Source organism: Manacus vitellinus, unplaced genomic scaffold (assembly GCF_001715985.3).
Source record: "Manacus vitellinus isolate BGI_N305 unplaced genomic scaffold, ASM171598v3 scaffold_53_pilon, whole genome shotgun sequence".
Classification (NCBI taxonomy): Eukaryota; Metazoa; Chordata; class Aves; order Passeriformes; family Pipridae; genus Manacus; species Manacus vitellinus.
Genome location: NW_021940637.1, coordinates 1,027,915 through 1,050,278, shown reverse-complemented (window position 1 = coordinate 1,050,278; position 22,364 = coordinate 1,027,915). Strand labels below are relative to the sequence as shown.

Genomic DNA, 22,364 nt, shown 5'->3' with positions numbered 1-22,364 from the left:
AAGTTTGAAAGCACAGAGGACACTCAAATTGCCCCCAGCCAGCCCAAACCAGATTTATCATCCCCATGTACATGAGCATGGAGCATTCTCCAGCCACAAACACACTGGAAGTCCAGGACAGGCCAGCACACATCTGAGCTGGCTCAGGGGTTCAGGCTTGTCCCTCCCTGCTCATGGAATAGTTTATACTGAATCACATGGCTTAACTGGCTGGCTTGGCATGGAAGGAGCCTAAGGATGCTCAGTGCCCAAGCATGGTCCAGGCTCTGAAGTGCATCATCCCTACTGTAAAGTTTATAAATGATCTGCAAACCATAAAGAGAAGAATCCTTACTGTAGTGTAAAGTTGCAAAGAAAAAACCCCAAAGATCCTTTTGCCCCACCAGTTTCAAGCTCACACATTCCTGTGATACTCAAGCAAACCACAGGCCCGAAGTATAAGAACCAAAGCAAAGGCCCAGCAGCAGGAAAAAGAGAAAGGCTGTGTCTCTTTTTCCCCCCCTAACTGTTGTGTTTCTCTTCTGTGTGTCTGTATTTACAGAGAACGTGTACAAACAGAACATCGAGCAGCTGGATAAGGTCAGGACAGAGTGGGAACAGGAACATATCAAAACCTGCGAGGTAAACATTGACTTTTACAGCGATGTGTTTGTGTGCTCTTTATTTTATCCCACTTGCAGATATCAGTCCAAGACCTGACACATCATCCCAAGGGTTTCACTGTTTGCTTTATGTGGAGTCTCAGTGGATGCCTTTGCAAAATTACTGCAAAAGCTAGAGCTGATTTAGACGTAGCTGCTGCTGTCTCACTGACACTCTCCCTGCTTGGTCAGCATAACTATGTAGATATAAAGGAGGGGAATAGGTGCAGAGGTGGGAGAGGTGGAGCAATATAGGAACTGCTACATACCCAAGCCACTCAGAATCTTTCTTTTTCATAGCACTTTATATTCACCTGCAAGAATATTAGTCCTCTGCCATGGAGTAATCTTTCAAATGAAAGGTGGTGCTGGTGGAAAAGTCTCTATTTACATTATGCCAAGGATGGACAGGAGATTTGCACTTGGCTAGTAAGTTTTGCACAACAATTTCCAGGAACTGGTTGGCATCCAAATCAGCCACACATTTGGTCACAGTAATCCTTAAAGTACCTTTGCCCATCTGCTAAAGTCTGATTTTGCTGTGTTTACTTGTTGCAGGCTTTATTTCCACGTAAAATAAAATGCCAGGATATAGCTTTCCAACTCTCTGCTTCCTCTTAAATATTCCCTATCTAGGAGGGCTGAAAAGTCCACAACTGGCACAGGGACTTCCACAGAAATTATGCCAAGCCTTAGCTTTCCCAAGATGAGTATTTTCTCCTTCTTAAAAAGCCAACAAGCAAAGCATTCCAAACCCTCACAGTCTCTTTTGTCTCACATGGCTAAATCCTGATGTGCCCACGGAGCTTGTGGCCTGCCCACTGCTCAATCCAAACAACCACTGGTAAAGGAGGGGCATCTTCAACACCTTCTTTTAAAAGTGCTTGTTCAGAGAAAAAAATGATACTGTTTTTGGATGTGTCAAACACCACCCAGCTGGACTTTGCTGGGTGTTGACAAGGGCTTGACAAGCCCAGAGTCACCACAGTTCCCTCTTTGATCAGCTGCACTTCCCAACAGGACACCACTTCCCTGGAAAATTCCTGGCTGGCTCTGGTGCTGTTTCCACAGCCCTGAAGGGTTCAGCTGCAGCCACAGGCTTTCTGTTCACAAGGGATATTGAAATACTCACTCTCCACCCTGCAGGCTCTCTTTAAAAAGCTTTTGCTCTCAGAAACTGGTCCCCACACCAGCTTACTCCCTCAACAAGATTCTTTTTTGGTTGGTAAGTTATTAGATGGCAGGCAGTGTACCCAACTGAGTGTTCTGCTGAATATCTTATATGTTTGTGGTGTTCTGGACATAATTACTAGCAAATGGAGATGGAAACAGATGGCTGGAAGCATCTGAGCTTTTCACACCTCCTAGAAAATCAAAAACTGATGTTCTACTTTTAACAGAGGAGCTTAGAGATCAGGGTGGGAGGGGGGTTTTTTTGTTGTTTTTTAAAGTTTTTAAAGAAAGCATTTATCTACCTCTTCCCCCAGCTCAGTTCACACTTCTCTCTTCCCCCTTCATTCTTCCCAAGAGGTGCAACAACACGAGAAAATTAGATGGATGCAGGAAGGGAGTAAATTCTGAAGAAAGAAAAATGCCTTCCCTTTATGACAAAAATAACATTAGAAATTCATAGAGGCGACTCCAGAGAGCCTCAAATAGTTTCAAAAGAGAAAAGTTTAGAAAGATATTTTCAATGGCAGAGGTGGCTCTACCTCTAACATAAATACAGCCCTTTCATGCCACTACTCTACTGGTCTGTTAAACATCAAGATTTCAGTGTGATAGGCAGACAGAACCCTGACTGAAATCCTTGGAGTAGAGGTAGCAGTCAAATCCAGACCTGGATTCCTCTCCCCTGCTTTGTTTTTGTCTATAAAACATAACTTTACTTTGGTGCAATCAATTAAAACAAATTCTTGAGCCTGAACAAGCAGATGCAGTTTCTCCAGTAGCTGAAATAGGAGCCTTCAGAATGGTTTGCAGCCCTGCCTCTGCCACAGCCTGCAGTGCAGGTCACTGAGTACCACGAGGCTATGTCACCATGTCACATCTCCTCCTTGGCTGCAGGTGTTCCAGCTCCAGGAGTGCGACCGCATCACCATCCTGCGGAACTCGCTGTGGGTGCACTGCAACCAGCTCTCCCTGCAGTGTGTGAAGGATGACGAGGTAGGGCACTGCCCAGGAGAGCCACGGGCACTGCCCAGGAGAGCCACGGGCACTGCCCAGGAGAGCCACGGGCACTGCCCAGGAGAGCCACGGGCACTGGAGGAAGAGGAGGAGCCAGAGTGCTCCAACAACAGCACTGGCTTGCCCTTCTCTGCACGTGCTGTCTCCAGGGGAATATTTTCAATGCAGCCTTGAAACAGTCTGTGCCACACTTAGTGACACCTGCATGTCTCCCTCTCAGCTACCAGGACACTCAGTCATAGAATCATACGATCACAGAATCAACTAGGTTGGAAAAGACCCCTGAGATCATCAAGTCCAACCCTTGATCCAACCACATGGTCTGTGGTTCCCAGCCCATGGCACTGATGCCACATCCAGTCTCACCTTAAACATCTCCAGGGATGGTGAGCTCACCTCCTCCCTGGGCAGCCCATTCCAATGGCTGAGCACTCTCTCTGTAAACATTTCTTCCTAATATTCAACCTAAACCTCCCCTGGCACAGCTCAAGACCATGTCCTCTTGTCCTACTGCTGGTTCCTGGGAAAAGAGACCAACCCCCACCTGGCTACAACCTCCTGTTGTAGAGAGTGAGGAGGTCTCCCCTGAGCCTCCTCTTCTCCAGCCTCAACAGCCCCAGCTCCCTCAGCCTCTCCTCATAAGGATTGTGCTCCAGTCCCTTCCCCAGCCTCGTTGCTCTCCTCTGTACCTGCTCCAGCCCCTCCTTGTCCTTCCTGAGCTGAGGGCCCAGAGCTGGACACAGCACTCCAGGGGTGGCCTCACCAGTGCTGAGTCCAGGGGCAGAATCTCTTCCCTGCTCCTGCTGCCACCCTGTTCCTGAGCCAGGCCAGGATCCATTGGCCTTCTTGGCCCCCTGGGCACACTCTGGCTCCTGTTCAGCTTCCTGTCAATCCACACTCAGCTCCCTGTCTGCCTGGCTGCTCTCCAGCCACTCTGGTCCCAGCCCGTGGGGCTGCAGGACCCGGCACTGGGCCTGGTTGAACCTCAACTGTTGAGTATGTTTGGGCTCTGACACAGCTTTCAAAAAGGCATCCAGTCATGGTCTCAAGACTGGAAGACAAAGAATACACTAGATTTGACTCTGAATGGTTGTTTCCTGCTATTAATTTCTTTATTGCATTGAAAAGCTCTGGACTTTTGTCCTCCTCTCTTAAAAGAATATCCAGAGCACAAATAAACAAGTGTGTTTACAAGAATATTTGTATGGGGGACAGGCCAAAGATCATCCAGGTCAGACATGTACCGAATATAAAGTGCCTCTTAAGGGGAAAATTGTTAGAAGAGCATTAATTGTGAATTCAATGTGAAATGTTAGAAGTTAAATTAGAATCTTGGATTCTGTTTTGTAGCTGTATGAAGAGGTTCGGGTCAGCCTGGAGAACTGCGTTGTAGAGTCGGACATAGACTACTTCATTAAGACCAAAATGACAGGAACACAACCTCCAGGTAATTATTCTCATTGCTCTTGCCAGATGAGTTACACACCAGGCTGAGGTTGGAGTTGTGCAGTGCAGTTCCTGTGGAGGTGAAGCCAGCTGGAGGAGTTTCTGCTCCGGCTCTTTGTTCCCACTTGCCGGGCTCACTTCCCCCTCGCTGTGCTGCCTTGCTGCCTGTGCTGCACTAAGTGGGATGTTGGAATGATCCAGGTTAAAAATAACCCTCCAAAGAAGAAAAAAAAAAAGTCGTTTTGGCTTTGCAACCAGGCTCATTTCACAGTACAGCTGAACTGACACCTCTAAGGAGGTGGCAACTTGCTTTGCAGAGATGGCAACTTCAGTCTCCTGCAGTGGTGACAAGTCAGAGACAACTTATGATGTAACTGCACCCCCGTGTCCCCTTGACAGAGGTGTCACCTCCTCATTTGCAGCACAGAGAAGACCCAACTTTCTCATCTGTTCCATGTGTCCAATGGGAAATAACAACTTTTGTCCTCTCAGGAAGTTGTTTGAACAAGCCAAGACTGGTTGGGGGAATGGAATTGGCTTTGCCCCAGCACAGAGAAGTGCTGTACAGTGCTGCAGAGAAGTGCTGTAAGGTTCACAGACTCTGCCCATTCAAACCAGAGCAGCCTTTTCCTTGACTTCAGTGATCAAAACCTCTGGGCTGGAAGCAGACTGACCCAGCAAGGGGCTGTAGCAATTGTAAAGTGAAAACATGCTGCTCCAGGGTAGGAGTTCTCCAAACACACCCCGGGAAAGGAGCCTATCTGGTGTTTCACATGGCCAAACACCCACCACACCCACGTACTTAAAAAAGAAATACAAGATAGTTACAAACTACTCCACTCCTGTGCAGCTGCTGCAGTAAACAAAGACTCCACAGTTGTAAAAGGAGAGAAAAATCCCCATTTCATCTCTTCATTAGCAGATGACACGTGTCTAGCTGGGAAGATCTCCTCCTCCATTTTTGCCAGATCTGTGCACAGATACTGTTTCAGTCCCAGTGCCTGCTCTAACACCACAAACTCCCCTCAGGAGCCCTCAGCACTGCCCACAGGGGTTAGTTCCTGCCAGCCAGAGTGGCCAACAAGCTACACTGGCCCAAAAAACTTTCATCCTGATAAAACCCTTCCGTGCTAGGAGTTGCACAGGTACGAACATCAGCACTATGAAGGCCCATTCTGAGGGGTAATTATGTCATACAAGAACAGCTTGCACCCCTCTGATTTCACTGCAGAGCAATCACACCTCAGGACCCTCCATGGCAGAGCTGAATGCTGCCACTAACTCAGCACCGAGATGTCTGAGGCCTGGTTCTCACTCAGCCTTTCTGACACTAGTCTTATGATGATTAAAAATTGAGATTTGGGGAATGTTTTAAAACTAAAACATTGACACTGTTGCACGGGATGCCATTTTGCTACTATAGTTTATTCTCCTTCACGCACAGGATTTAAATTCAGCAATATAGGAGCATTTACCCAGGGAAAATTACATTTTCAGTGGCAGAAGGGAGAACTGTGTCTTGCAACAGTGTGAAACAACTTCTGTACACCAAGAAATTTGTAATTCTTAGCTAGTTGTTTTTGGAATTTTTTCCCTGTGTAAGATTTCTCATTCTCCAGTCGCCCAGGCAATTTTCTGCAAACAGTTCTTGGCTATGTCAGAAGTCATTTCAAATGAGAAATAGGTGGGGAAAACCCTTGAGAGCTTTATGAAAAGCAAAGAAAAACCTGATCTGCTCTTTTTTTTGTTGTTTTTATTTTGCCACCTTCGAGAGGGTGACATGTTCTGGAAGCAGTATCCTGGTATCTCCACAGCTCTGGCTAATGAGTTTGCACAGTAGCACATGGTGAGCTGTCGATCTGTGTTATTATTTGCAAAATGCAGGAGGAAACCCACGTGTTGTTTTGTGTTGTGTGGCTGAAGAGCTTCATTTTGACCAATCCTTGGATGCTATTGCTCATTCCCTTCTTCTACCTAATCTTACAATGCCCTATAGACTGGAAATTGCACCATGGTAACAATCTAGAAGGGCAACGGGAGACCCTTAAATTAGTCAGAAAACTTGTTAATTACTGTGAGTCTTATTTGTAGGGATTCTTCACACTCATTAGCTGTATGTGCCTGCCCCGCTTATTATCTTGGCTGACCCAGTACAAGAATGTCAACACAACCTTTAGCCCAAGTCCAATGTCTCTGTTAACTTGCTGCTATCAGGTCTGAGGTAACACAGTATCCCAGACTTCACTCATGTTTGTTCAGCTCTAACACCCAGCAGGCAGGCGGAGTGTGTGGCCACCAGCTGCAGGCAACTACACTGGGAGCTCTGAGATGAAAAATAAATAAATCCATCTGTAAAGTTAGAGTTGGAAATGGTCTCAATTTCACCCTTAAGGACACCATAGGGGAGAGTGAAGGAAATGTAACATAACTGTGTTTGAGAGAAGAAAACCCAAATATCTCTGGGTAAATAGCAAATCAGCTCTCAGGAGGCGGCTGGGGGAGATAGGTAGGGAAACAAGCATAGGCACAGAGCAGGAAATTGCTCATTAAAGCTGCTGGCAGGAACATTCCGAAATCTCCCCAGCTCTGACAAAAATGCCTGACTCCATACACCAGGAAAAAAAAGAAACAAAACATGCTGCAGCCAATTCTAGATGAACACAGTCCAAGGCTCACAATGGCCACACTCTGCTCCCCAAAATCCTGAGCTTTAACACAACAGAAGAAACAGCCATGGAGGAAAGGCTGTTTTAATTCGGGCTGGCCACAGCTCTTAAATTGGTGCTGCAGGCCCACCACTGTGCTCAGCTCAGGTCAAACCAAGCAAGGACACGGCTGCTCACAGTCACTGGGATGGCTTTTGTCAAGTCCCCAGGTGCCCCTGAGCTGCTCCAGCCACATTCCAGGTGTGGGCAGAGAGGTTTGCAAACTGGATTGCTGTTTGCTCCACCAGCCCCAGGTTGCATTGCAGTGGGGAGAAAACAGCTCTGCCTGTTTGAACATCTCATTTTTCTTGCCCTGTTGCAGAAGCCATCGGGTATGAGAACTACTACAGCAGAGAGCCCAACAGACGCAACAGCAGCCCAACCCAGTCCTGCGGGATGATGAAGAGGTGAGTGGCAACCTTCAGTTCCCAGCACGGGTGTTTCTCAGCATGAACAGCAAGGGATGAAGACAGAAAACAGCACCTGGAAAGTCATTACTTCCTTCATTGTAGCAAGAGGCAGCTACGTATCAATGAGTGTAACTTGACAGAAGAAGTAAATCTCTTAAAACCGGAGTCAGAGCAGTTCTGCCGTGGCCCAGTGGGAAGAGTGACACAGGATGAGTTCATCACACAATTAGTCGGCCAGGGGTGGAGAGCAGTCACTGGTTTCCTCTTTCCCAGTGAGTCAGGGCACGTAGCAACAAACCCACCTTGTTCAAGGGAGGCAAAGGTGAACCTGGCCAGGAGCAAAGGCTGGGGAGAGCTGTCCTCTGGGACATTCCCTCCTGGATTCCTGCACTGCTCAGCTGAGCAGAACAAAGAGCTGCTCTCTGCATCTCGACCAAAGGGGAAAAATAATAACTGTGATCATTAGGGAGGCTTTTTTTTTTTTTTCTGATCCATTTCTGCTGGTAAATGTTAGAATGTGGATGTAGCTACACCAGCAGAAGGGTATGGTAGATCTATTGGTTTAAATACCTTTTACTGAAATGGCTAATTCACAGTGGGAGTGGCATCATAGTTAAAGCACAAGAGATTTCTGTCATGACAAGCCTTATGACATGGCAAAGACAGGAAGCAGGCTGTGATCTCCCATTTGAAGCGTGGTGCAGGCTTGTCAGGGAGCTGATCAGGGCTACACACTATACTTTGCTTTTCTGTTGAAAACCAGATCTTCTACAATAATTAATTCAATGCTGCATCCTGTGCAGTTACATAAGACAATTGTATTGCCATTTAGAACACAACTGTGCTCTGCATGGGCCAGGAGCCTAGAGAGACTCAGTCTGAGTTTTTCAGGAACTGTGGAGTTAGGATATCCATTTTCCAGACACATCGAGTGTTCACTAGCTGAAAAAATTCTACTGTTTAAATGTGCCTTAAGCATGCAATGCTATTTCCATCTCTGCTTGAGAATCCTAACCCATTTTCTCACTTTACTTAGTCTCCAGTACCCAGCTGTGATAGAGGAAATAACTAGGGATAGATTAAAATAAAAATTCACTTAAACTCACAGTTTTTAGAAAGGCTTGTTATACAAGCTCTGTATTTTAAATTGTATCAGTTTTCCTTGAACACAAATATATGTTAACCTCCTATAAACAACTGACAATTCTCCTGGTATTAACATTATGAAATAATTGGAGTTTCGCACTATGAGTCTTTGGATCCACAACAAAATACTGTCCTGCTGCATGTTATGCACAGTTTAGTGATGGCTGATGGTTCAGTATTCTGCTGCACTTTAAAAAATATATTTCTAACTGCAGATAAATATATCTACAGCATAAATGAAAATAGAAGGCCATGGGAAGAGGTGACATCTACTCAGTGTGAAGCAGATGGAGGAAAGGCTGAGTCAGAGAGCTGAGATGAAGGAATGCTCATACCCAGGCCTGTTCACTCATTTTGTCATTGGCTTCTCTTGGTTCTGCAGATTCTCCGGACTCCTGCATGGGAGCAGCAAAAACCACACGGAAATTGCCACTCCTTCAGCCCCTCCTCTTGGTATGACTCCGCAGGAAATCAGTTTACCAGATGTGTTTGGTTTAGATCACGTTGCTAAATCAGGCTCTGACATGTGGCAGACATTGTACAGCAGATATTCACATTTTGGTAGTCAAAATAGTCTGGAAATGAATTTCGTGTGGATGTGTATTAAATAAATTTCTCAGTTTCAAGTGCCAAATAATCCACAGAATCTTCAAAACCTCCATCTAGGGAAGGGGGGACTGTACATTCAGAGCAGCACAGTCTGACTTAGATATTAGTTTTCTCTTTGTGTGGAATACACTGCCTCTAAAAAGCCCGAGGGAATACATAAAGCTTTTAACAGACCAGGTTCATGCTTTATGAATGCAAATATCCATCTCATCCAACACCTACGCTGTTGTCTTGTAACCCTTACAACCAGAAATTCATCAGATGATATTTAAAACACAGTATTTTGACTTCGTAGAAAGTAACGGCTTATGGCATTTTTATTGGTTTGCTAGTAAATAAAACCATTTTAACTGTGATTCATACAGCAGGAAGAAAATAAAAAGATGTTTTAAAACAACAGCTTTAAAATCAACTGCCTCTGTCAGGCCTGCCTGCTTGGGCACCCAAACCCAAAGCCCAGACTATCTCGCTTACTGCGTTTGGTGCTCAGCAGGGGAAGCTCCCGGGCAGATGCTGAGAAGGAATAAGAGTTTGCCCTGATTACAACAAGCTGGATTAAAACAAAACATCTGCAAAGAAGTTATGTCCATGCCAAATAGCTATTTGAGAACTATATCAACCACTGGAAAATGTCTGGTGACCCGCTGGCAGAGTATTTTCCATTTTTCTCAAGGGAACAAGAGAAGCCCTGTGTGAGTCACTGGACTGCTGGAATTTTATGCCCCCAGTAGCAACCATTTTAATCACAGCATTGCCCTCCTTGGGCTGTTTTTTACCAGGGTAAACATTTTTCCCAACCTGGATGAGGCTAAAGCTACTTTCTGACCTCCCACAAAGTTCAGTGGGTGTATTGTCATCTAATCAATGGGGGACAGTTTTTGTGCAAGACTTTACCTACAGTTCACAGCAGCTTTTCTATACATGTACATCTCCAGGCAGAGAGAGAACAGAAACCCTTGTATTTGTGAAGTCTTGCATATGATCCCACGCATTTATAAGCAACTGAACTCTTTGTTTCTGTGGTGGGTATTTTTTCCTCATTTTTTCCCCCCCTAGCAGAGAGAACAGATGGAGTCTATGCATCCATTTTTGCAAATGAAGAAGCTGGGATCACATCATCACAGGACTACAGAGTACTTTATGACTACACAGCCCAGGTAAAACAAGGCTTCAAAATAAATATTTCATAGCATCAGATTTAAAAAAAAAAGTAATATGCTGATTCAAACATCTTGAAAGTGTTAATTCTGTGCAGGAGATGTTACTGTCACTTCACAGCCACGACTTGTCCTGCTCTGCTGGCTCTCCATGCTGGAGAGGGCTGGCTCCCTATAAATGACACTCTTTCCCTACACTCCCATGTTGCAAGTTGCAGAATCACAGTGGATGTGGTTCCTCTATCAAAGGATTGTTACAAAGAGCACCCTGCATCCTTTACTGGGAATTGAACTCTCTCTGACTTCAGTCCTAACTAGGCAGGATACCTGCAGTAAAAGGTGAATGGACCAGTTGTGAGTATTTACTTATTCAGATGGACTCCAGAACCTGGACTCCAGCCTGCTGCTTTGCTTGTCAGTGTAAGGGTCCCTTTATTAGCTTTAGATTAACAGAAGGAACAGCATCCAGGAGGTCTTATGTTACAGTGCAGAGAGAGTATCACACCCAGGGACTTGCCATCAATAGCCAACAGTGAAGAAATGCTGACAGGTGACAAAATAGAGAGCCAGATAAATAATGAAAACAGAGAAAGGGCTCAAAAGGAGCACTTTCTCTTAGGTACAGCAGTATTCCAACTCCTTTTATTAGATTATATTTTTTTTTGCTTTGTTTTAAACACTCTTTTATTATTTACTGAAATTTCATCTAAGCACAGCTGAAAGTACCTCACTGCTAAAGGCAGTTCCCCTGAGGAGACTACTGGATCACTTTGTGAGATCCTTACTCTGAGAGCTGCCTTAAAACTATGACACACACAGATTTTCCCTGCTGAGAAAAGAGCCTGTTACTACCTTTAGTATACTGTACATTGAAACCTCTCATCTTTTGAGTCCATTCTTACCCACTCAGGTACATTAAATTTAGTTTTAGCTGACACATCAAACACCTCTGGAAGCCTCCCTTACCCTGTTTTCTATTTTACTACGCTGCAGGCAGCAAAGTGGTTTCCTATGGAAAATAGGGCAGCATGGGCTGATAGCTGCCTGGGAGCTCAGGGAGAGTTCCCTGCAGCCTCTGCAGTTGTGTGGGGGATGAAAGTCACTGCTGTCAGGAAGAGTCGCTGTACCTCCACTGGTCACTGCTGCTCCCTGCTAAAAAAACTGGGAGACCTATTTAAGGCATGGATTAACAGAGACACTGTTATCTCCCTTGGGAATTAAGCTGTGCTCTGTTTTATTTAGCAACACCTGCAGACTATGCAGGTCACGGTTAGCTGGTTTAGGACAGTTGTATTTAACCCCTTGTGGCCTTCCCCAATGTTGTCAGGTTGCACAGGAGGAGACACCATGGAGGCTGGGCAAATGTGAAGGTCTTAAGAAAACAGCCAAAATGCTTAATCCCTCACTGTCTGCTATTTCAGGCTCATTCCAAGCAGACAGTTGATGAAGGGCAGGATTAAAAAAATCCCACCACATACATGCTTGGGCCCTCCTGTGCTCTCAGGCTAACCACACTGCTTTTCCCTGTCTCCTTTCAGAGCATGGATGAACTGGACATCAGTGAAGGAGACATCGTAGTTGTCATTGAAGAAAATGAGGATGGCTGGTGGACAGCAGAAAGGAATGGGCAGCGAGGCTTCGTGCCAGGGTCTTATCTTGAAAAGCTTTGATGAAAAGAAGCCCCAGCCCTCAGACTTTAAAAATATTCTATTACTGAAAACAACCTGCACACAAGGTCTGCTTCAGGGATGACCAAGGGCATCCCATAATACTGTTTTCTGCAACTACCAGTCAGGAAATAACCAACTGACCATGCTCTCCTCTTCCTTGCTCCTACCCCGTTCCAGCATCTCCTGGCCTACACTGTCTGCAAAATCCATCCTCAGCCCTGAGAGATCAGGACTTGCTTTTCTTAGCCCTGTTCTCTCACCCTCAGCACACTGTCCTGCCAGCAGTGTCATAAAGCTCAGCCAACCTGGGAGGGAAATCCTGCTCAGCCCTTCACTGCACTGAAGGAAAAAGGTCATGGAAGCAAGTGCAGTTTCTACAGGATGGAGGACTGTCTCCAGCCAGCCTGTGAGCCACCCTCATGGTCACTGCAGCCATGGATCCCCTCCTCTCCCTGCACAGGTCATGCTGGTATTTTTGAGAGTGGACTGACTTCTTCATCAGGGTCACTGATGAACAGAAGAAAATCAGTGAATGCAGCTAGAGAGGAACACCTGAAGGACAGAGACACATCTGTAGTAAGGAAAGTTCAGGCACTCCCCACCACAACCATCTCCTAATACAATGAAATCCACACTACCCATGGCTCTGCTTTGCACTGGATTCTGGACAGATGATAAGCCCAAGGCCTTGGTTGAAAGTTTCCCTAACACCTCTCTGGGATTTTCAAGTTTAAAAATCCAACAACACAAACAACAGACAAGCCAGGCCTCCAGCAGTGCTGCACTGCTCTGATCCCCCTCTGAGCAGCAGGGGATTGCCAGTCACATCCTCACACAATCTGCAGCCCAGTGTCACCAGGGCATCCTCCCTTCCACCTGGCTCAGCCTCTCCTCTCCTGCTCACAGGCTTCTTTGTCTCCTACTGCTGTCTACAGCCTCTGCACCTCTGGGATTGCTGGCACAGTCACATCCTGGCTCCTTTCCAGGCACTTTGTTCTTCAACAATCCCTCTTCCCAGAAGTCGCACTGTGCAGGTTCACTGTATTTCACAGATTTCAGCTCTATCAGTCTTTCTAGTTCAGTATTTAAGAATGTCACTGTGCTTACCAAGGGATTGATGGATGGTTTCTGCCACTCTTCCCTTTTCAAAAAAAAATAAATAAAAGTCGGTGATTGAATCAGAGTGAACTGTTTCTGGGGGCAGAATGACCCTCTTTGCCAAGGTTTCAGGTCTTAAAACTGAACAAAGACAATGAAAATTAATCAAATTGCTACCCAAAAGGCATGGAGCAGGGAGGAACTGTTAGCTAAGACACAGCAGGAGAGACAAAGAGAAATTTCAACAAAAGAAAAAAGCTGTAATGGTCAATGCAATTATTCCTTAAATGAAGCACAGTGAAGGTCAGAGGCACTTGCAGTACCTTATTCTAAGTCTTCCTTCAAGAATGGAATAGCAGTTGCTGCAGGCCCTTTCTTTAGCTCCCTACAGTCCTTTGCACTTGTCCTTCCCTCACTTCCCAAAGTTATTATGCAGCACATCCACATCAGTGCTGAAGGGCTCCCAGAACCTGGCACGAGCTCAGGCTCGGAGGCACAGGAGGAGCTGGAATGGCAATTCAGGCAGCAGTGTCAGAACAGCAGTGCTTGCCCAGGCTGAGGAGGTAATGACAGGTTTGGCTGAATTGAGCAGTGATAGAAGGTGCACAGTAACCTTCAGCTTGGCCAGGGCCCTGCCAGACAACTGCAGCATCACTCCTTAGCTGCAGCAGGAGAGGAAACTTAAAACATGGCAGATTTAATATACTGACTTCTTGAACACTCAAAAGAGAACTGCAATAAAGCAAGAAATAAACTTAGGTAGGTATTTTGCAGATTATCTTAATTAAACAGAAAAAATAAACCACTGAGATGCATCTCCTCCAATTCTGTGTGACACGTGGATTTTGCAGGGACTCCTCACCTCGCTGGGGGCCCAGACAACCTCACACAAGACACTGCAGTGCCCAGTCCTGATTACCCTGAAATCCTATTACAGATTATCTTTGCTTCCATGCACCACATGGTCCACATCACTGACAGACTGACAGTGGAACAGTGACTGCTGTTTCTATCCCATCAAGTCGTTCCATATTTTTGCTGTTAAGGTCAGGAAACAGTTTTTCTTTCTACCTGTCCCTTCTTCTGTCAGATAAATACTGTTGAAAGGCAAGAGGCTGTAGGTGTTTCAAAATCTACCTGGTGCTACAGCATTTGGGTGCCACATGCTGACTGCAGACTGTTCAGGAAACAAAAACACAGCAGCAATGCTTTCTCATGAATCCTCTCCTCGTCCAGATAAGGCCTGGTAACCACTTATCACCCCAAATTCTTCTGTTTGCCCTATCAGTGTGGCAGCACTTGTCACAAACAGAACAGAGATATCAAGAAATACCCACACCCTCTCAGTACATCCACATTTTAGGTGCCATCCACCTACCCCCACCAGTAGGAAACACAGGAAGGACAGTTGTAGGTTAATGCTGTAATAATATTGCCTTACTAACATTTCCTCTCCAGTCTGGTAAAATTGGGGCAACAAAACCGACACAATCAAGTTATCATTCAATTTTCAGCTAAGATGGGAAACTGAAATGAGCCCTCTCGAGTGGGAGGCATTCTTATACTAAACTCCAACATTTGTGGTTAAAACTCTCTTTGGACAAACACTTCAGGTAAGTCTCCACTTTCATTTTGACTACCATTTTTTTGGCAAGGAGGTGCCAAGCAGCATAAAGGACAAAAGAGTGGCAAAGGTTTGCTTCTCGTGTGAATTACCTGTGACTAGTATGTACAGACAGACAAACTAATTAAAGAGAAGCTACAAGGAAGTAAGTGAGCTGTTTATGACTTGGCACTGCAGGCCTTCAGTTTGTTAACTCTAGAAATTTTGACTGGGCTGTAAGAAATAAGCATCATCTATCCATTAAATATAGATAATTAGATGGACTTTGGATTTGAGGAAAATGGTTGTGAGAGTGATACAAGACACTGTGGTGGTAATCTGTTCTATTATTCCTTTAACCATAACAACAATGCAAAGATTGAAGTAGGCAGTCCAGCCCAACAGTACCTTAAACCACACTCAGACATGTATGAACATTACTGTTCATTAATGAGAGGAACAGGAAAATCTGTGTAAAATAACATTGAACCAATGACAACCACACGTAATTAGGAAATGTCTGCAAGTGCAGTGTGAGGCCCATCTCTGCACAGAACAGATTTCTGCTGCTGCTTGTGGCATTAAGAGCCCACAAGCCAGTGGCAACATAGTAGTATCAGACGAGAAACAGAGATCCAAAAGATCCAACTCTAGGACAACCAACAGATTCACTGCTCAACCACAAAGAAAGGGCTCCTGCCAAGCTCACAGGTCTGTAGAGCCATCCAGCTTCCAGCATTTCTGACAACTAGGCAACTAAAAGGAAGAAATCAGCCCCTTCCCAGCTGAGCAGGAGCACAGTGACTGTTCAAGGTTTGGAGTGTTTGTCACTGCCCTGAGGACCCCGGCTCGAGCTCTGTGTGTGAATAACCCCAGCATACATCAGGCAGAGTGGTCACAGATCATGTACATAAGACACAAAGAGTAGCAACTCTTACCTTGGATTCCTTCTTGTCTTGCTTCTTCAAGAGGTGCATTCCAGGTCTGAGTCTCCCTTCCACATTGCCGTGGGTTTATGTGGTTTTCCCCCCCTGGAGCTGATTACTTCCACGACACAGAGGTAATTTTCTCCCAGTTGCAGCTCATACCTCACTGATTGCTGAATGCAGTTTAAGTGGAAGCACATGGATGCTAACAGGAGATGCATTACAAGCTGGGTATCAGGTGGTGTCTAACAGGAGCTTGGCTGGGCATTAAGAAACATCTCCCCTGAACACTGGTGGGTAACTCACACACTTTCTGGTACAATGCAGCCTCTTGGCAGTACTGCTGCAACATGACTTAGCTGTGCAGGAGTAGAGAGCCCAGGGGACTCCACATCACTGCTGTACAAACAGTCTGCACTGGAGAGTCACTGTTAGCCTTCAGTGTGGAGCAGCAACAACTCTGCACAGCACAAGACAAACTGTGAAGGCCTGAAAAGCCGCCTTGGCTGCTCAACACCATCTCTTTTCCCTGGCTTTCTTGTTCTCCAGCTTGCAGGGCTGGGGCACTGAAGGCAAGAGCAGTTGCCAGCCACATAGGTACCAGTACTTGGCATGTCTTCAAAAGGAAACTACACTCAGAGCTAGTGAGCAAGGAGAGCAGGAGGACCCCCTTGGCTTGATCTTCACCCGCAGATCCACGTCTCCTTGCTGCCATGGGTTATGGGCACAAGCAAATGGCCAAGCCTTCCTTAAAGGAAAGCAGAGCGTTAAAAAACTAAACTAAAAGCAGCATTAGGAGCAGTCACTACCCTTCACCAGCTTCCTAAGTTAATGCCAGTAGCCATGACAAGTGTTTCTGCAGTGCAGCTGTGATGTGTTGGGCACGCTCACTGGAGCTGAGGGTAAAAGAGAGAGAATAGCTGGGGTTTTGCTCCCCAGGAAGAGGAAGGAGACAAAGTTGTGATGCTGAGTCACACTGAGCTTCTGGAAAGTAAATGGCTGCTAAGGGGCTGCAAGGGCTGATGGGCTGGGTTTTGTAGGGAAAAGGATACTTATGTGGAGAAATTAGATTTTGGAAGAGGAACAGGAATTAGTGTCCTGCCTATGACTAGGTTATCAACAAAATGACAATGACCCATCCACTGAGAGAAAGCAGAGGAAGTAAAGAACTTCTAGTCAAACTGTTAGCCATTATCTGTTCTTTGTTAGCAATTACCCAATTTCAGCAGCCAGCTCATTTTGGATGAGGGAAGCTCAGAGCCACCGTTATCTCCAGATTTGCTCACTCCTGGATCCCGCAGAGTGCAAATTTGATCTGTTCCTAGAATGGCTGGATAATCATATTTCCATCAAATTAGCCAGTACACATGGCACAGTGCTCAACTTGTCCTTCTCCCAGCTGCTGAAGGACGGCTGACACCTGATCTGGCACAAAGCTGCCGGGGCACCGCTCAGAGCACAGTTACAGCCTCTCAGTGCCACGTGGCTCTGGTCCCACACGCTGGCCCCAAAGACACAGTTACTGTGTTGTTCTATTCTGACTGAAAGCACAGATTAAATCTTGCTTTTAGATATGAAACTCTAACAGAAATCACTGAGACCTCCCAGCAAAATCGGTAGAAATCAGACTTGACATCCCTGAAATTTCTAAGGGGAAGAACAAAATCATCTGAACCCACCAGGTGAACAGAACACGACTTTGAACACAGCTACCAATTTATAGCCAGGGGTTCCACACGTCACCTTGAGGATAAAGAGAGTAAAAAACAACTGCAGGGTGTGGGTGAATTGGGAACAGATATCCTAAAGTATCTACGGGTCTTTGAAATGAGGAGGAATTTTATTTACCAGATCTAAAAGAGCCAGCCAGCATCAAACAGATTTGAAAAAACAAACCAGCACACATATCCCAGCCTCGGTGGCCTGACCAGGATTCAACTAAACCACCAAATCAAGGCAGACAGAAAGAGAAGTAACCTGTGTGTTAATGGGTGTAATACTGAATGAACTGCAGCTGCAGCAGTGGTGCTTTGACTTGAACTCTCTGACTGAAATTCGGGCATTTCCTGCAGCCTCTGCCTGAGGGTAAATGGACTCACAGCAGCTGAAGACATTCCAGCCTAAACTTGAATGAAATTTCCTGAGTGAGGGATTACACACCTGGATTGTCCAAACAGCCCAGGCTAAACCCTAGAATAAATAAATGACTTTGTGAAGTGAAGGTATGACTGGAGAAGTCACACCTCACACCTCAGTTTTCATCGTGGGGAGCTTGTAATGCACTCTGATGTCAGGAGCTGAAAATTCTCCTGGCACACCAAGCATTTTGGTGATTGTTCAATCCCAGACCCTGTCTAAACAAGCTCCCATTGGGTGGTGGTCAGATCAATATTTGCAATGGAAGATCTTGTACAAAAGGACAAATTATATTGTGTACACAGGGCTTGTTTTGCAATAGGACTGGATGGCTCCTGGGCAGGGGGTTGCAGACATGAGATAACACTCACACTCAATGCAGGGAGCCGGTGGGGGGGTACAGTGCATTCCTTTCCACTCTGCAAAGGCACAAACGCTCAACAGCTGCATTTAAAGAAGAATTGTTCTGAAATTTTAAGCCAAAAACAGGCCATGGAGGAACTTCTTGGGAAACTGGTGAACTTTAACCTTCCCAGGATAAGAATGCTAACATAAGTGTGAATGGGAAAGCTTTCAATGCACTGACAGACATGAGAAATGCTTTGTCTTTAGAGAAGGGCTGCACAGCCCTTCTTGTGTCTGAGCCCCGGGTGAGGAAAGGGAGACTTAAGCGACAGTGACTTTGTTCTGCTAAGTGGCAGCTAAAGGTTTACTAGGTCACTGCTCCATTCAGCAGCCATGGGGGGATTCAAAACCAAAGAGGGATAGAAGGCATCTAGAGAAATGCATCCTCCCTGCTCTGCAGGGTCCTGTACCACCTTTGTAACCACAACACCTATCAGCTGTGAAGCTCTAAACTTAGGTCTGCTCAGTGTCTGTAATGTACCCTCAGTGTTAGTGTATGGGGGTAAATGGTGGTTTTAAGCTTTTAAAGTGGATATTGTACTCAAAGGCAAAAACCACTTCACAGAGTGCCAGGCTACTAGCATCAAATATGCTTCCCAAGGATGGGGCATTCTCTAAGTCCTGTGCCTGGTTCTTCTGCAGTATGTACTGGGAAATAAAATCTTGTCTAATTGCCTGTGAGGTACCTGGTAGAGGCTGGCACAGGACTCCTCAGTGCCACCTTTGCCACAGATGACTTATCCATCTCTTACTCTCAGCTGAGAATGAATGAACACTACCCCTGTGTACCTGGTGTGGTGGCAAACTCATTCAATGGTAAGCAAGACCAGATCTTGCTGCTTCCTCTGGCCAGGTGGGAGAAAAACTTCAGAACTCTGTTCAAAAGCTGTTTTCTAGACCAGACTGCTTTTGCATGCAAGGCACCCTAGACACTGCCAAGCCCCACAACTGTCAGTGGTTTGCTTAAGCATTCTATTTGCATGAGGAAAACACATTCTAGTTCTTCAGTCACAGCCTGATGCTGTCCTGGAAAACGCTTCATTTATTCTGTGAAATGGGGCAGGAGCCCATTTAGTGAAAGGAGCTGTGCCTAAAGCACCACACATCCAAATGACAGCAAAGCTGTCCTTTCTCTGGAGTGTCAACAGGAACAGCTCCACGGCCACACAGTGCTGTGGCTCACCAGTTACCAGTAGCAACCCAGTTTGCAGGCTCCCCTCTGGCAGAGAAAGGTTTCAACTGAAAAGCTCTGACACGTTGCTTTAGCATTCAGGGTCAAGAGAAGCAGGTGAGAGAAAATGTGTGGTCCAGTGTGTAACACCAGGAAGGTGAAGGTTGGCAGAAGTGCTTCTCTGCTTGCTCCAGAAGGATCACTGAGTGTCAGGTCCCCAGACTTGAGCTCCAGTGGTCTCTCATTTATGCAGCTGAAGTTCATGGTCTGCAAAACCTGGCCCTGCCTACAGACGATGGGTAAACTGTACCTGGTGTTCATGTGCAGTGTAAATACCCCCCACAGAACACAGCTGAACTCCTGCCCTGGAGGCCAGACATGGAGGGAAGCAACATCTGTCACCAGGCACAGATCCAGCAGGGATTACTCCAGTCACAGCAAGGGCTAAATCAGAGGTATATGCCTGGACTAAATATGTATCAAGGGCACAAAACCTGTACTGTGAAGGCAACTGCCACAGTGAGAAAGTAAAGGAACAGGTGGGCCAGCTCTGTAGCTGATGTTTCCCCTCTAATACCCCAGACAGCTGCCAGGCTGGGAAACATGCCTGGGGTGCAACACATGAACCAGGAGCAGCTGTACAGCTGTGCTTCCCCAGCACCACCTCCTTCACCTAATAACAGGCAGCCTGCAATTAGCCTTATTTCTGAGCACTAAACATCATGCTATGATGTACAGAAGGAAACGTGACTTGTAGGACTACCTCAGGTCTACCTTGTGGGTTTTTTTGCAGACTCTTTTCATAGGGAGGTAGAAGGGCAAAGTTTACACCTACTGCTATGTAGGGCACAGGCAAACTATGATAATGCCCTATCAAAATCAGTTCATACCCACACTTCCAACAAATCAGCAGCAACACAATTCTGGTACCTGCCACTGATTTTGCCCTCTCCTAATCAGTCCCCAGTATCACCACAACTGAGATGGACAAATTGCATACCCAATTATCACAAGACATGAGAGATCAGTACTGAAACAGTCCAGAAATGAGAATGATATGTGAGACAGTGGGAAACAGGCTGAGTCCCAGCACCTCATCCCACAGCCAGGCATGGCCTGTAGCAACCTACTGCTGCCACTTTACAGGTCACCACATCAAGTGGAGCAGTTTGGCAGGGGCAGCTTTGTGCCAGCACCAGTGCAGATGTAGCACAGCTGGCACTGCTCTCTTGCCTTTTAGCAATATCCCAAGCATGCAGCATGTTTTAAAAGATGCTGCCCCCCCCAAGTGTCTTTCTAACTGCTCCATCCAGCTCCAGAGGAAACAGAGCAGCTATCAGAGGGTGCAGAGACCAGCAAGGAAAAGATTAGCAAGATGAGTTTTGAATGAGGCTGTGGGAGTAGAAATAAGCTTATTATGTGTAGAAAGAGCAGCTGCTCCAAACAGTGCCAGTGGCACTGAAGAGTAAAAGCTGAAAGAAGCAATTCAAAGGCTCAGGTGTCAGTGTGCTGAACATTGCTGTGACCCACGGGTGTGTGTGGGGTGTGCTTGTGTTACAGGATGCAGCACACGGGAAAACCAAGACAGTTTGGCCACTTCCATTGCATTCCAGTGGGATTTATCTCGGGCCCTAGATTAAGTCAGTGCCAAGATCCACTAGCTCTGTACTGTGAAGGCTATCACTAACACTGTTAGCTCAAGTACTTATCTCAAATCTTCTCTGAAACTCCGAGTACTGGAGAATCCCCAGAAAACTGAGCTTGTTAGACCATGCCCCCCCTCCCTGTTTAGTAAAACAAACACACCTAATCATGCCTTACCAGACCTAGAGTCTGAATGAGATTCTGCAATTCTCATGAGCCTCATTTTAGGCTGCTGAAAGGCAGTAAAGCACAGCACTTGCACTGCAACGTACTTAAGTCATTCTAATAGCAGTGAGAAAAACAAACTCAATTAAAAAGAACCCTTAAGGTAATTCCAATCCCATGTATTAAAACCCTCTGGATCAGGTAAGACTTCCTGCTGCAGGCAAGCTACCTGCTTGTGTGCTCCAAACAGCACACACTGTATTCAATCACTCTTTGAATAATTCTGTGTGCAGTCTGCACTGAGCCCTCTCAGCCTCTTCAGCTGCAAGACAGCCAAGAAGAAATTCAAACAGGAACATAAAATATCAGACACAGGAATCACTGAAAGAAGAGCTACAATGAAACGAAGTCACCCCACGTCCCCTAAAATACACTGGGAGATATGAATGTATTAGAAAGGCCAAATTACAGCCACACCAACACTGTCCAATGCAATCCAAAGTTTATTCATTTTTTTAGGAAAGGAAAAATAAGTACTTCCTGATGAATCAACTGTATTTCACTTGCTAGAATTTAAACACATGATTTTTTTCTTTCGACAGTCACAGAAAAAAATTAATTTTCAAATATATGCAAGATTTCCACAAAGAAGGGAAGAAATGTAATATTCCCTTTGCTAGAATGATGACATTAAAAATAGTAAATATATGTGCATTCTATGCCTGAAGAAGAAAAAAGGCCATTAGTCAGTGATGCTAAAGTTGGCAGAGAAATGAAGAATTCACATTTAAAGTATTAAGGAGAATGGTATTCAAACTGAAGTTTCAGGACTGTAAACCAGGTAGGAAGGACAGGGAAAGGGGCAGTGAGAAAGGTAAAGAACTGAAGTGCAGGCCAGGGATACTGAGCAAGTCAAATTAACAGATGGCTTGGACAGAGCCTACACTGCAAACCAGAGCACTACTGAGCAACCAGGCCAGTCAGCACTGGAAGGTGGACCTATGTGATTTGTTCCCAGCTTCAGTGAGTCATACAAAATGTGGTGTATTAGATCCTTGCAAGCTTGTGTTCAGCTGGCTTTTCTTGGGGGGGATGAGTTTGGTTTTGTATCTTAAAAAATCCGAACAAAACACCACCATAACTTTATCTGCACGTTGAAGACCTACTGACAATTGTGCAACGCAAAAAGTCACTGGTTCCTACAAAAAACTAGTAACAGTTAAAAGTTCAGTTGGGCTTTGTTAA

The 22,364-nt window shown here is 45.7% G+C and overlaps 1 protein-coding gene across 1 annotated transcript in view; it reads left to right on the top strand.

Annotated features, from left to right (window-relative positions):
- Positions 1-13,171, top strand: part of PSTPIP1 (proline-serine-threonine phosphatase interacting protein 1) — a 49,921-nt gene extending 36,750 nt beyond the window's left edge. Inside the window, exons 9-15 of the mRNA XM_018081442.2 lie at positions 542-621; positions 2,709-2,807; positions 4,179-4,275; positions 7,302-7,386; positions 8,918-8,988; positions 10,201-10,301; positions 11,840-13,171. Coding sequence (XP_017936931.1) covers positions 542-621; positions 2,709-2,807; positions 4,179-4,275; positions 7,302-7,386; positions 8,918-8,988; positions 10,201-10,301; positions 11,840-11,971 — 665 coding nt within the window. The 3' untranslated portion in view covers positions 11,972-13,171. The remainder of the gene's footprint in view (positions 1-541; positions 622-2,708; positions 2,808-4,178; positions 4,276-7,301; positions 7,387-8,917; positions 8,989-10,200; positions 10,302-11,839) is intronic.
- The last annotated feature ends 9,193 nt before the right edge of the window (positions 13,172-22,364 follow it).